At 38.7% G+C, this 13,803-nt stretch overlaps 1 protein-coding gene across 11 annotated transcripts in view; it reads right to left on the bottom strand.

Annotated features, from left to right (window-relative positions):
• Positions 1-13,803, bottom strand: part of KHDRBS2 (KH RNA binding domain containing, signal transduction associated 2) — a 431,403-nt gene that overhangs the window by 126,001 nt on the left and 291,599 nt on the right. For all 11 annotated transcript variants that reach the window (XM_082218359.1, XM_082218362.1, XM_082218361.1 and 8 more), the window contains one exon: positions 1,689-1,816. In XM_082218359.1, the coding sequence (XP_082074485.1) occupies positions 1,689-1,816 (128 nt within the window). The remainder of the gene's footprint in view (positions 1-1,688; positions 1,817-13,803) is intronic.

Genomic DNA, 13,803 nt, shown 5'->3' with positions numbered 1-13,803 from the left:
GATTTGCTCATTCCAGCATTAATGAAAACTGACAGAGAATATTATTTTTCTCTATATAAATAGATCACTGGGAGGGAGAGTGATATCAGAGAGACAGGAGAATTAGGTAATCTCTAGAACAAAGAGAAATGAATTGCATTTAGATAGAACAACAGTAGACGATTATTAACAACCATAGAAGTAATAAGATGGGTTAAGTAACATAACAAAATTTCAAATGAAAGTTCCTGGTTTCACTGAGAGGATTGTGCTTCCTATTCTTGCAATAATAAAGGGCTGAACTTAATAGGTCTATGTAGTTATGTACATGTAGGGAAGGATTGTGATCATACCTGCTAGCCTCACCTCCTGGGCATTCCCACTGCCCATACATTGGACCCCAGATCTACACATCTAAGGATTTTCACGTGTAGTATAAACTGAACCATCTAAATATTGAAATTTATGCATATAGGCTTCTGCGCAGATGTGATATCCAAAGCATGCGCCATGGGAGTGGGACTGGCAGGTGCAGTCACAATTGCTTATGAAGGTAAATGTCTACAAAGGGGGTATCTCATGATGGTTGAAAAGGCAACCATCTGAACCTACAACTAAAAAAAACCCATACAACCAGGATTCATCTCATTCAATATTTTAGAGCACTCGACCAAGAGCTTAAAATTACTTTGAGGTAATAGAAATAACGACAGGAGGACAAACACTTACAGGGGCTTGCAAAACGTAAAATAAAGGTAATGAGTCAGTCTACCGCACACTGCTGCTTTATAAACTCAAGAGATCCATTTGTTAGCCCTGAACGTCTCCTATTAAAATGCACCAGCAGTCAGTTAAGTCCTTCTATGGCAAGTGGAATGACTCCTAAATTAATGTAACATGACATAAAAGTATTTTGTGAAATTGTAACTGGGCCTAGGCAAGGTTCCTTGAATTGATTCTGATTTTGAGTACGACGTTCGTAACTTATTTAAGGGCCTACTTTAACAAAGCAGTTCTTTAAAGTCTCTGTGAAAAGCAATACCCTACCAAACAGGAAGGCTTTAAGTTGTATGGATTTAGCCAGGGGTGCTCAGTTTTGTTTGCATATGAACCCTCAATCTGTCACTTCAAACCCTGGGACTTAAGCCACAACTAACTTGCATGTTGGTCTGGAATTTAGTCACAGCAGTCATTAGTTCACTCTCAAACCTATTTTAAATTCCCTTATATTTCAATGGCAGTTAAAAGTTCAGTGAGAAGGTTTGTTTGAAAGAAAACATAGAAAGAAAACTCCCATATTTTTTTCCTGTCAATTTTTCTGACTGAGGTGTAGGGAACTTTGCATTTCCTTGTGGGCAACCTTCCAGCAACATATACTAGTGATGTGTGGTGCCAGATGTAAAAGTGGGCAAAAGAATGGACATGAATCTTACCTTTGCAGGGGAGGCTACATTCCAGCCATGCAAAACCCATGCAAAAACCTCCACCCTCCTTGAAGTAAGCAAGAGGCAATATGTGTTCCAGAACACATTCCAGACAGGCAGAAGCACTTAAGGATATGTGGCCCATGAAGGTCAATTTGGTCCCCAAGTCTGAGATTCTGCAGCTTATCCAAATTGTGGTCGATTTAAATAACACCATCTGTACCTAGAGTCGCAGCTACTGTTTACCTGTTAACGTGGTTGTAAAGAAGAGCAAACGCAACTGACCTTGAAGGGGCTGCAGGAGGAACCCGGATCCCTCTTCCCCGCATCGCTCGTCCACGAGCTGACTCTTCTGAACCATTTAGATATGATAATTCTCTTAATTGCTCTTGACGGATTTCATCATTATAGTCCTGGAAAAGAGTAGGCAGAAGAACATCCTGTCATCTGTATAACTTGGGACACTTTTGATTTCAAAATAATTAGACATACATATATATGGGAGGGACACGGGTGGCGCTGTGGGTTAAACCACAGAGCCTAGGACTTGCTGATCAAAAGGTTGGCGGTTCGAATCCCTGTGACAGGGTGAGCTCCCGTTGCTTGGTCCCTGCTCCTGCCAACCTAGCAGTTCGAAAGCATGTCAAAGTGCAAGTAGATATGAGAATTATTGTGTTAGGGGATTTAAATGGAGTAATGGAACCAGAATTGGATAGATCACAGAAGAAGAGGGGGGGAAATGAAGGGAAGTTGCCAAAAAGCTTTATGGAAATGGTAAAGATTTTTGATTTAGTGGATATATGGAGATATAAACATCCTGTCGAAAAGGAGTTCACATATTTCTCAGAACCAAAAAATTCGTATAGTCGAATCGACAGTATATGGATTACTAAGGATATGACAATTGAAGCAGAGAATGCCGAAATAATGCCAAAAACACTTACGGATCACAATCCAGTATCATTAACTCTTAAAGGAAAAGAGGAGAAAGGGAAGAAAAGGTGGAGAATGAATGTTTTCTTATTAAAAAATGAAAAAGTAATGCAAGGAGCCAGAAAGTTGATGAAGGAATATTTTGAAAACAATTGGAGGAAAGGGACAGATGTTAAAACAGTGTGGGATGCTGGGAAGGCGGTTGTTAGGGGATATTTCATACAGCAAAACTCAATAGCATATAAGAACAAAGAAAAAAAGAAAAGGGGGCTTTTAGAAGAAATTAAAAGGAAGGAAAAATTGGCCTATGCAAGCAAAAATAAAGAGAGATTAAATCAAGAAATTAAATTACTGAGAGTAGAATATAATAAAATTATAGAACAGGAGGTAGAACAACAAATCAAATTTTGGAAATATAAAAATTTTGAATGGGCAAACAAGCCAGGCAAGATCCTTGCCTGGCAACTAAAGAAACAAAGAAATGAAAAATTAATAAATAAAATAAAAGTAGAAGAGAGGACAATAAGGGATATGACAGAAATCAAAAAAGAATTTGAAAAATATTACAAAAAATTATATCAAAAAGATGAAGTGCCAATAGAAGAAATAGAGGAATATATAAAGAAAAATAAATTAATAGAGATAGCAGAAGAAGACCATAAATTATTAAATGAACCAATATCAACCATAGAAATTAAGGAATCAATACAAAAATTAAAAATAGGGAAATCCCCAGGTCCGGATGGCATACCAGCAGAATACTACAAAGAAATGTTAAATGAATTAATTGACCCACTAAAAGAAGTAATAGAGGAAGCAGTAGAGAAGGGGAATGTTCCAGACTCTTGGACTCAAGGGTATATAACGCTTCTGCCAAAACAAGGTACGGATTTGGAATTGGTCTCAAATTATAGACCCATTTCATTGTTAAATTCCGATTATAAAATTTACGCAGGATTACTGGCTAATAGGTTGAAAAAAATTATAGGAAAAATAGTACATAAAAATCAGGCTGGATTTGTGGAAGGTAGACAAATAAAGGATAATATCAGAAATATAATAGACATAATGGAATATCTACAAGTAAGAAGAGACAAACAAGCAGCCCTGATTTCAATCGACGCGGAGAAGGCTTTCGACAAAATCTCATGGGAATTTATGAAAAAACTATTAAAAGAATTGTGTTTAGGTGAAAAATTCCAAAAAGGTATAAATGCAATATATAACCAACAGAAAGCAAAAATTATTATTAATGGAGAGTTTGGAGAAGAAATCAACATCCTTAAAGGTACAAGACAAGGATGCCCCCTATCCCCAATGTTATTTATAATAGTATTAGAGGTTCTATTAAAGAAAATAAGGCAGGACAACCAAATAAGAGGAATAGCAGTTGGTGAAAAAAGATATAAGTTAAGAGCCTTTGCAGACGATGTTATGATCACAACAGAAAATCCCCTACAATGTACACCTAGAATATTGGAATGCATAAACGAATATGGCAGATTAGCAGGATTCAAATTAAACTATGGGAAAACCAAAATACTAGTGAAAAATATGGAAGAAAAAGATAAAGTGAAATTACAAGAAATTACAGGATTGGAAATTAAAAAGAAAATAAGGTATCTTGGAATAAATTTAACAACAAATACTATAGATTTAAGTAATGAGAACTATGGGAAAACATGGAATGAAATAAAAAATGACTTGCAAGTATGGGGAAAATTAAATCTTTCCTTACTAGGGAAAATATCGGTAATAAAGATGAACATATTACCAAGGATGATGTTTTTATTTCAAAGTATCCCAATACTAGGAGGAGATAAATGTTTTAATAACTGGAAAAGAGATTTGGCTAAATTCATATGGTCAGGAAAAAAACCAAGAATAAAACACAAAATAATGATAGATAAGAAGGAGAGAGGAGGATTTGGTCTCCCAGATATGGAGTTATATCACGATGCGGTGGGTCTGACCTGGATAAAAGAATGGATCAAATTAGATGACTCGGATGTATTGGATTTAGAAGGAGTAGAGACAAGATTTGGATGGCATGCCTATTTAATAGATGAAAAAGTGAGAGTACATAAAGGCTTCCTAGGGCATATAATCAGAAAATCTATATATAAAATATGGGAGAAATACAAAAGACTTTTAGAACCGAAAACTCCCTGGTGGGCATCGCCGGCAGAAATTGTCGCAGTGAAAAAATTAAATATGAAAGAAAATTGGGCTACCTATAAAACTGTATTAAAGGAAGAAAACGGGGAATTGGAATTAAAGGACTACACAGAAATTAAAGCTCATATTAGTGATTGGTTTCAATATATTCAAATTAAGTATAGATTAGCAAAAGACAAAAAGTTAGGATTTGAAAAAGAAATATCAAAATTCGATAAATATTTAATACAAGAAAAATCAAAAAATATATCTAAATTGTATAATCTGATTTTAGAGTGGGAAACAAAGGATGAACTGGTTAAAGCATCAATGATTAAATGGGCGCAAGACATTGGGAAAAACATTATGTTTGAACAATGGGAAAAATTGTGGAAAGAAGATATGAAATTCACCATGTGTTATATACTGAAAGAAAATTACCTTAAAATGCAACATAGATGGTATTTAACACCTGAAAGAATAGCAAAAATGAATAAAAACTGTAGCGATATCTGCTGGCGATGCAACACGGGAAAAGGTACTATGATACATATATGGTGGAATTGTTTAAACATCAAACAATTTTGGGAAATAATATATAATGAAATGAAAAAAATGTTTAGATACTCATTTAGGAAAACACCAGAAGGTTTTCTATTGGGAATAGTACCAGGAAGCGTAAAGGAAGAAGGTAAGACCTTATATTTATACGCAACAGTAGCAGCAAGGCTATTGATTGCGAAAAACTGGAAAAGTGGTATAATACCAACAAAAACAGAGTGGCTTGCCAAATTATTGGAGTATTACAATATATCCAAAACAATGGAAGAAATTGGAAGGATTTCGAAAGAAAAGATAGATAGGGACTGGAAAGTGTTTAAAAGATACTTGCAAAATCATATCGAAAAATCAGAACTCCTATTAGAATAAACAAGTTCCGTTTCAAATACTGAAATATCAAATAAGATGGAAAACAACGTGTAATAGAAAAAGAAGTATGAAATTAGGGTAAAGGTGTGTGAAAGAAAGTAATAGAAGTGGAAAGATATTGTAATTGAGTAGATTGGAAGTCAACACAAAGGTGGGGTGAAGGGTCGGTGGATGGTGATGGGGAAAGGAACTATTTGTGGGATTGAGTGTAAGTATGTTTGAATATTTTTAAAGATTGTATGAAATGTATGTTTGTATGCTTGTATATGTGTATTAATGATAAAAAATAATAAAATTTATTTAAAAAATGTTAAAAAAAAGTAAAAGAAAAAAAGTGCAAGTAGATAAATAGGAACTGCTCTGGCGGGAAGGTAAACAGCATTTCCGTGCACTGCTCTGGTTCACCAGAAGCGGCTTAGTCATGCTGGCCACATGACCTGGAAGCTGTCTGCGGACAAACGCCGGCTCCCTCGGCCCATAGAGCGAGATGAGCGCCGCAACCCCAGAGTCGGTTACAACTGGACCTAATGGTCAGGGGCGCCTTTACCTATATATATAGGCTTAAATGAATCTTTTTTAAATAAGAAGAGTGTTTAGTTTCGTTCTTGGGGGAAAAACCCTAAATATTTTACATGGATACATTATTCAAATATATGCAGTGCACTATGAACCAATAAATGTTATTGCTTATTGCATTATACTAAGCACATTCACACCCATAGATGTTCAATTGAGCTGAATACACCTTGCTCCTTAACGGGTGTGCTTAAGATTTCAGCCTTAAACCTACCTTGTCTGCACATATGGAAACCATGTGCAGACACCTAGTATAGACAGTCATCTAGTTGAGAAAGCAATCCATGGAGAATAGGATGGAACTGTATTCACTGATTCTACCTTTGACCTCCACATGTTCAAGGCCATGGTTGCCAAGGGTGCTATGCTTATACACCCAAATCCAAGTAATCAATCCTTTGTGCAATCAACATCCTACAAAAGTGGAGTGTACAAAAATGGAGAGTATGGATCATACCAAGGAGCTTATACACATTTAGAGTATGCACATATGCCTCAGGGCAAATAGGAACTTCTATGTGCAAAGGCTGGTAGTGGACGTAGTGTCAGTACGTATGATCCTGTGCCTCCCCTTCTCCTCTAGAACACTCCTTTACGAAGCTGTTACTTGGACCTGGGAGAAAGCCTAATCTATACTGTGAAAGAACTAACAGGATATTTTAGTAGCAATGAACCTAATGATCTTTGACCATTTGTGTCGTCAAATAATCGTCTTCATCACAGAGCCACAAATGTCTTCAAAATGGGAGTTTCTGCCTTCAAGCCTTAAAAACTGCATTAATTTGGAAAATATTACACAGTGAAGTCACATGAGACACAGCCTTCCAAATAAAATCTCAGTGCACTAATTCCAGAGCACTCTGTGTACTTCTTCTGAACCAGTAAGCAGAAAACTGAACCAACATTTCTTCTGAATCTGATAACAGAATTACATAAGATGCCCACCAGAGAAAATGTGTAGTAATTCTACAGCAGTCATTTTTTAAAAAAATGTGCATTAGCACCACTCTCTTATGTCTGCTGCTGTACTGTAAAGACTCTAATGCATTTGGTGGCTTTCAGGTAGGAAAACAGCACACCAGATTAATTAAGCCTTCCAAAAAAAAAGGAAGGAGTAAAATTCCTCTTTGCAACCTCTAAGTAATGACAAAGAAAGCAAAAATAGAGAATGCTCCAGTGGCAGAAAGACCAGTCTGGTTTCAAAAGCGACACCTTTGTTGCATTAAGAAAAAAAGCACCACAGTCATTTGTTTACACAGCACTGTGGCTTACAGTGACAGTTTGCTATAGATTTGTAATAGCACTACCTACACAGTTATAAAAAAGGAGAAAAATGTATATCAAAGTGGTTTCATTTTGCCGTAATCACAAAAAGACAGGGGAATATTCTCTGATGTATTGAGCCCCAAGGCATGCTACTAGAAAGGCATCCCAGAGGGCTTTTTAGCTTATATGTGATGTTTCTGCACACAGAATCCTTCCTTTGAGCTATCATTCCCCATGGGTTGCATCCCATGTTATTTGTTCTTCATAATTAGGAGAGGTTTAATTCTAATATCAAACTAAGAGCTGGCCTGCAGATTTTGCTTATCAAAGAGAAATGCCTTCACATTAGTTCCCACTCCTGCCTATAGCTGCAGTAAACAAATCTTCTGTCCTATGAAATGGGGAATCTGATGAAGAGCTGGCATGGAGATATCCAATGCTTTGAGGGAACAAAATGAAGTGCCACAGAAATCAAGAAGTACAGCTGCTGACAATAGGCTTCTCTCAGTCTACAGACGTAGAGGTGTCATTGAGAAACTTGGTATTTCTGGATGTTTTATGTGAGACTCTGCGATAATGAGATCTAGTAACGCCAAATAAGAAGACAGAAAGTGTATCACCTATAATAGTTATGGAACCTTGTCTCTGTTGGGAACTTATTTAGGGACCAAGCCATTTAGAATTCAGGTCACTGAATATGTGACGTCTTATCTCCTTGCAGAAGAATTGAAAGAAGTCAGTGGACCAGCCTCCCACTGGAAAACTAGATTGCCTCCAGCTTCCAGAGAAGTTTGAGGGGTTGCTTTTTAACTCCCATCTTGTTTTTCTTTCTTTTTCCTCCTGCCAGAAAAAGTGCCCCCCCCCAGTGCCAGATAGAAGAAGGGCCCCCAGCAGGTTATGCCCTCTACTATTGCCTTTCTTTCAAGGTGACCCATTTGGCTCTGAGGTGGATTCCTGCAAGGGTCAGCTACCAAGTCTCAGCCCAGTCCACATGCCTCTTGTACTCCCAGTGACTCTGACTGTCAGTATAGCATGACGACAGATCAGTATAACTATTATATGGTGAGAAATGCATATTTTTTTTTAGTTTTTAGAAATATATAATTTGGCTTTTACAATTTGTGACCCAACAAGAGAATACAGGCCAATATCAATGCATTGTGCCAGCAATTTTATCCTGCCCTTTTTGCTTTTAGTAACTCCCAGAAAGCAGCAAAAATGGATGAAACTGAGAGAGTGCCCTGCATGCTGGTAGGATAACAAGGTCTTATTTAAAAAGAACTGGTTAAATACACTATTTGAACTGTCAATCTATTTATAGTGGGAATAACAAAGATAGACAACTGTATGCAAACAGAGAAAGAGAAAAAGTGTATGTGTGTGTGTGTGTAGTTATGGAGTTGAAATATTTCATTTTTATAATTGCACACATTTATCATATGTGCTCTATTTGGCATGTAATGAAACTGCAATCTTCTAAACCTGAAGTCTGCAATTTTAGATTACAAAGCTCACTCCAACTCTTTCATTAATCTGGAAGGCAACATTAAATGAATCTTTCATAACTATTACGAGTCATACTAGAAATGGAGCTGCATTTCTGAAGGCAGCTGAATGCAGAGCCTTGCACTGGAGCTGGATGCGGTGCTCCTAAGACTTCCAATAACACAGAGATTGCAAGTCAGATGGAAGCTACACAGGAATAGCAATGAAGACAGAAAAATGTGCCATAGAATTTGGTATGAGCAAACACTGGGTCGTTTGCACAAGCTCAAAAACAAGCTTCTTTCTCTAATGTGTTAAGCTACGTCCTCAAAGCGATCAATTATGGACGGTTCAAGTTAACGAACAGTAGTTAGTTCGCTGGGTAGAAAGAAGTAGACAGCACAGTTTGCATGGCTGCACTTTACAGCAGTCAACGCTCCTACGCAGTCTCTTTCCATGGGTTTCCTCCAGACTTGCCCATTCTTGGGTAAGGTTTTATATACGTAAAGTGGTACCTCGGGCAAAAAACTTAATTCATTCCGGAGGTCCATTCTTAAACTGTTCTTAACCTGAGGTACCACTTTAGCTAATGGGGCCTCCCGCTGCCACCACACGATTTCTGTTCTCATCCTGAGGTAAAGTTCTTAACCTGAGGTACTATTTCTGGGTTAGCAGAGTCTGTAACCTGAAGCATCTGTAACCCGAGGTACCACTGTACAGTTGCTCCCAGTTTTTCCCCTATAAAAATAGGTGCCGGTACTCACCATGAAGTTGTTACAGTAAGTGCCACACTTTTCTCCCAGAAAAACAACAACTGGTTGCTCCCTTGTATTCCCACGCATAGAAAGGAAAATACACAGAGAGAGGGTGTCTGTGAGAACCGCTTATAATGCTCAAACCCCCCCCCCACACACACCTGTTAGTCTTTAAAGTGCCACATGACAGAGGTGTGCAGGCAATTAGGTTCAAGGTTTCTTTGCTGACTAAGTAAAATGGTTTCACTTTCCTCTTTGGAGGAGGCTGTCCCTTGCACTTTCTTACCTTAAGAGATGATCCAGTGGTTTGTATTATTGTACATTTTCTAAAAACTCTGTCACTTAACAGTTTCCGCTGCCCTGTGCCAGCCCTTACAAGCCATTTTTGTGGGCCATAAGCCGCCAAAATCAGCCTTACGTTACAATGCTGCATAGTAGAATGTTGCCTGTGAAGTTTCGAACAGCTCTGCTTTGTTGGTTTAAGTAGAGCCACATAGGGTTTTTTAAAAATGCAATTTATTTATTTTTTAAAATCCTGCACTGCAAAGCTAAGTGAACATGAAAATTCATAGATCTTCAGTGCTTTGAAGCATGATCTCTTGCAGAGCCCCTGGACCTTAAGAAACATGCATATACAGCTATTCTGTACAAAAAGTATAGAAAAAACAGCAACAGAGCTCTCTGTGACTTTATAAGGGTCCTGCTTGCAATTGGGATAGCGACAAAATATAAAATGGAAAGTAGACCAAGACATTCAGTAGTAGAAATGGGCTTCACATTCTGCTAGTTCCACATACTGTTCCCTTTGTGCTGTTGGGGTTTCAATACTTTTCCTGCTCCTTTTTTCCTATTGCTTGTGGTGGATGTTTTACTTTGGTTGCTTTTAATTGTTTTATTTTGCTATAAACTGCCCCATATACAATTGTAGGTGCTGGTGACTATGTCATCAAAAAAGGCCCTGCTGTAAGTGCACCGTTTTTAAAATTTTAAATTGAAAGTATCTCTGAAATTGTAAGTGGCTGAGTGGCATCATCCACATTTTCAAAGCTCAAGGCACAGAGAAGGGATCTAAGCAAGTCTGTTCTTTGCTGTGATTCAGCTGAATGCATGTCAGATTTGAAATGCAAGTTCAAGTGCATCTCCTCTTGAAAGCGATACCGTGCAGATAAACATCTTATCAGAATTTGCATTAAAACACTGATGTTATTTACCTGTAGTGTATTGCTTTGAAAGGGAAACATTCTGGAATGTACAGTTCAATGCAATTGCATTGATTGGAGGTTTTGTGAATCATCAAAAGATTGAGGCTAGAACCCTTCTTCCTCCCCCTGCCCTGTTTCATTGAAACCTCCCAATGGAAAAGAGAGAGAGAGGTCTGGGACAATGCAAACCTTGATGCTTTAATGCTAAACACTGTGTGGTGTTGTTTTTTGAGATTATGATCATGCACACAAGCAGCTCAATATTCCATTTAGATAATGAAAAGCATACATAAGCATAAGTGGACAGCTATGTTTAGAGCCTCACTTAACTTCCTACTCATGCACATTTATGCTCTCTGTTATCTAAACTTTAGATTCTAACTGAAACATTGAGAGAGCCATGCTCATTATCACATCCAGTTCTGGAGTTTCATGCACACAATGAACTTGCACATAAGCATAGCTGGAAGCAAAAAAGATTCATGAGAATAAATTGCAGAGATGGAAAGCTCTGGCAAGAACAAGTTGTGCATACACACTGTTATTCCTAAAGTATGGCTATCCAAACCAGAGGAATGGCAGAGAGGCAAATGCATAGATGCCGCTCTGTAACATGGACAATATATATCAAGTACAGATGGAAATTTGGAGAAGACATTTGAAAGTATCTCTACATGTAAATAGGTTTTTATTAACATACACAGTGCTACCTCTGGTTACGAACTTAATTCGTTACAGAGGTCCATTCTTAAGCTGAAACTGTTCGTATCCTGAGGCACGCTTTTGCTAATGGGGCCTCCTGCTGGGCAAAGTTTGCAACCAGGAGCAGTTACTTCTGGGTTAGCGGAGCTCGTAACCTGAAGCATTCATAACCAGATGCATTCATAACCAGAGGTACCACTGTACATTCTCCTTAAAATGAAACAGTTATTCTGCTGAAAACTGTTTTAAAATCATGGATATAATATATGATATCAATCCTACGCACGAATACTCAGAATGAAGTCCTGCTGTGTTCAGTTGAGTTTACTCCCAAGTAAGGTAGAGGAATAAGGTTAAGGTAAAATAAGGTAAGTGTATTTACATGCATGTATGGGTGTGTGTGTGTTTGAAAATGGACACTCCACTAGTCACTGCACATATGAAAATCTTAATTTCCTTCATTCAAATCCACTGCTTAAGTATGAATTATTGTCTGTTGCAATGTTAAGCTCAATAGTCTCTCATGTAGTAGCCGCAAAATGAATGAACTTCGCATGCATGCCGGTGAAGAATAAATGACTTGACAAAACTGAACTTCATTTTCACATTTCAAACAGTTAAGACAATCAATCGAACTAGAAGAAGCAATGAAAAGTTTGTAAGAATGCACCATCCTGTTACCTTTTTTTTTTTTACCAGTGTGTGTGTGTGTGTTTACCTACTTGTAGTCATTTCTTTCACCATAGAGATCAATAGGGCCATTCTGAATCAGTGCTATAGTGAGAAGTTAAAATTCCAGGTGCTGCAATTTTAATAGCTACAGAGGGTTTATAGTATAAAATGGTAAGTACCCAGATACCAGGGATGTTTGGGGAGTATGGGGAGGTGTATTACCTCTGGTGGAGGACATGTCATGCTCCTCCTGGGGTAGTTTGTCCAGCTTTGGTCCCGTCCCCCGTCCCCCCGCACTCAGTTCTCACCTGTGGCTCCTAGAAGCTGTCAGCGTGTGACAACGGCACATTATGAGAAACTGGCAGGCTAAATAAACTAGGCGATGGTAGCCAATGGGTCTCAAAGCCTCAGTGAGTTAAGAACTTCCTCTTTTATGTGAAGACTGGGTCTGGTGGATTGAGTGGACAAGAATAATAGTGGGTCCAATGGTCAAAAAGGTGTTTTCTGCATGTGTTGTAAGGAGACGTGAGGGGCAGATGGGGCGCATCCAGAGATCTGCTGTTAGTCAGTGTGCAGTATACCGAGATAGGTGGACAAATGGTCTTACTCAGTACAAGGCAGAGTCTGGTGTTCATACTGTAAATATGTTCATTTATGTGTTTGTAGAGCTAAAGAAGTCTGGATGGAATGGCTCAGTGAAGTGGCGGGAACTGTAAGACCACCACTTCCTACAGGCAACAGTGCCACTGCTGACAAACTCAGTTAGCGGTGAGGAGGAGGAGGAGCAGTCTCATAGTAGAATCAGAGTTAGTTATCTAGTCCAACTTCCTGCTGGCGGAGGAAACTGACTGCTACAGCATACTGATAGATGATAACCCAACTCTGCTTAAATCTTCTAACAAAGGATAGTTCAGGACCTTTGAAAGCAGTCTGTTCCACTGTCAAACAGCTCGTACATTCAGAAAGTTCTTCCTATGTGTCTACTTAAAGGTAAAGGTAAAGGTACCCCTGCCCGAACGGGCCAGTCTTGCCAGACTCTGGGGTTTGTGCGCCCATCTCACATCTATTGGCCGAGGGCCAGCGCTGTCCGGAGACACTTCCGGGTCACGTGGCCAGCGTGACAACGCTGCTCTGGCGAGCCAGAGCCGCACACGGAACGCCGTTTACCTTCCCGCTGGTAAGCGGTACCTATTTATCTACTTGCCCCCGGGGGTGCTTTCGAACTGCTAGGTTGGCAGGCGCTGGGACCGAGCAGCGGGAGCGCACCCCGCCGCGGGGATTCGAACCGCCGACCTTTCGATCGGCAAGCCCTAGGCGCTGAGGCTTTAGCCCACAGCGCCACCCGCGTCCCACATTTGTCTACTTAGAATATTTTATTTGTAATATTTTGTGATGCTTGTAAGCCGCCTAGAGATTTATCTCTAAAAAGTCAAGTGGTATATAAGTTATTTGTCTACTTAGAATATAGATAACTTATATACCACTTGACTTTTTAGAGATAAATCTCTAGGCGGCTTACAAGCATCACAAAATATTACAAATAAAAATCAGAATAACAAATACACTATTAAAAAGGAAACCACCCGTAAGTTGAAACAACACAGTTGACAGCTGAATAGTATAATCCCCCTAAACCTCAAAAAAGGACTGAAGGGGGGGGGGTTGAGATCAAAATGAATCACTTTTGGGAAGGTATCACAAAAATTTTAATCTAGACACATT

The sequence above is a fragment of the Podarcis vaucheri genome (assembly GCF_965113315.1).
Source record: "Podarcis vaucheri genome assembly, chromosome: 3".
In the NCBI taxonomy this organism is placed as follows: domain Eukaryota; kingdom Metazoa; phylum Chordata; class Lepidosauria; order Squamata; family Lacertidae; genus Podarcis; species Podarcis vaucheri.
The sequence above is the reverse complement of the archived record's forward strand: the minus strand, read 5'-3'. Positions and strand labels throughout refer to the sequence as shown.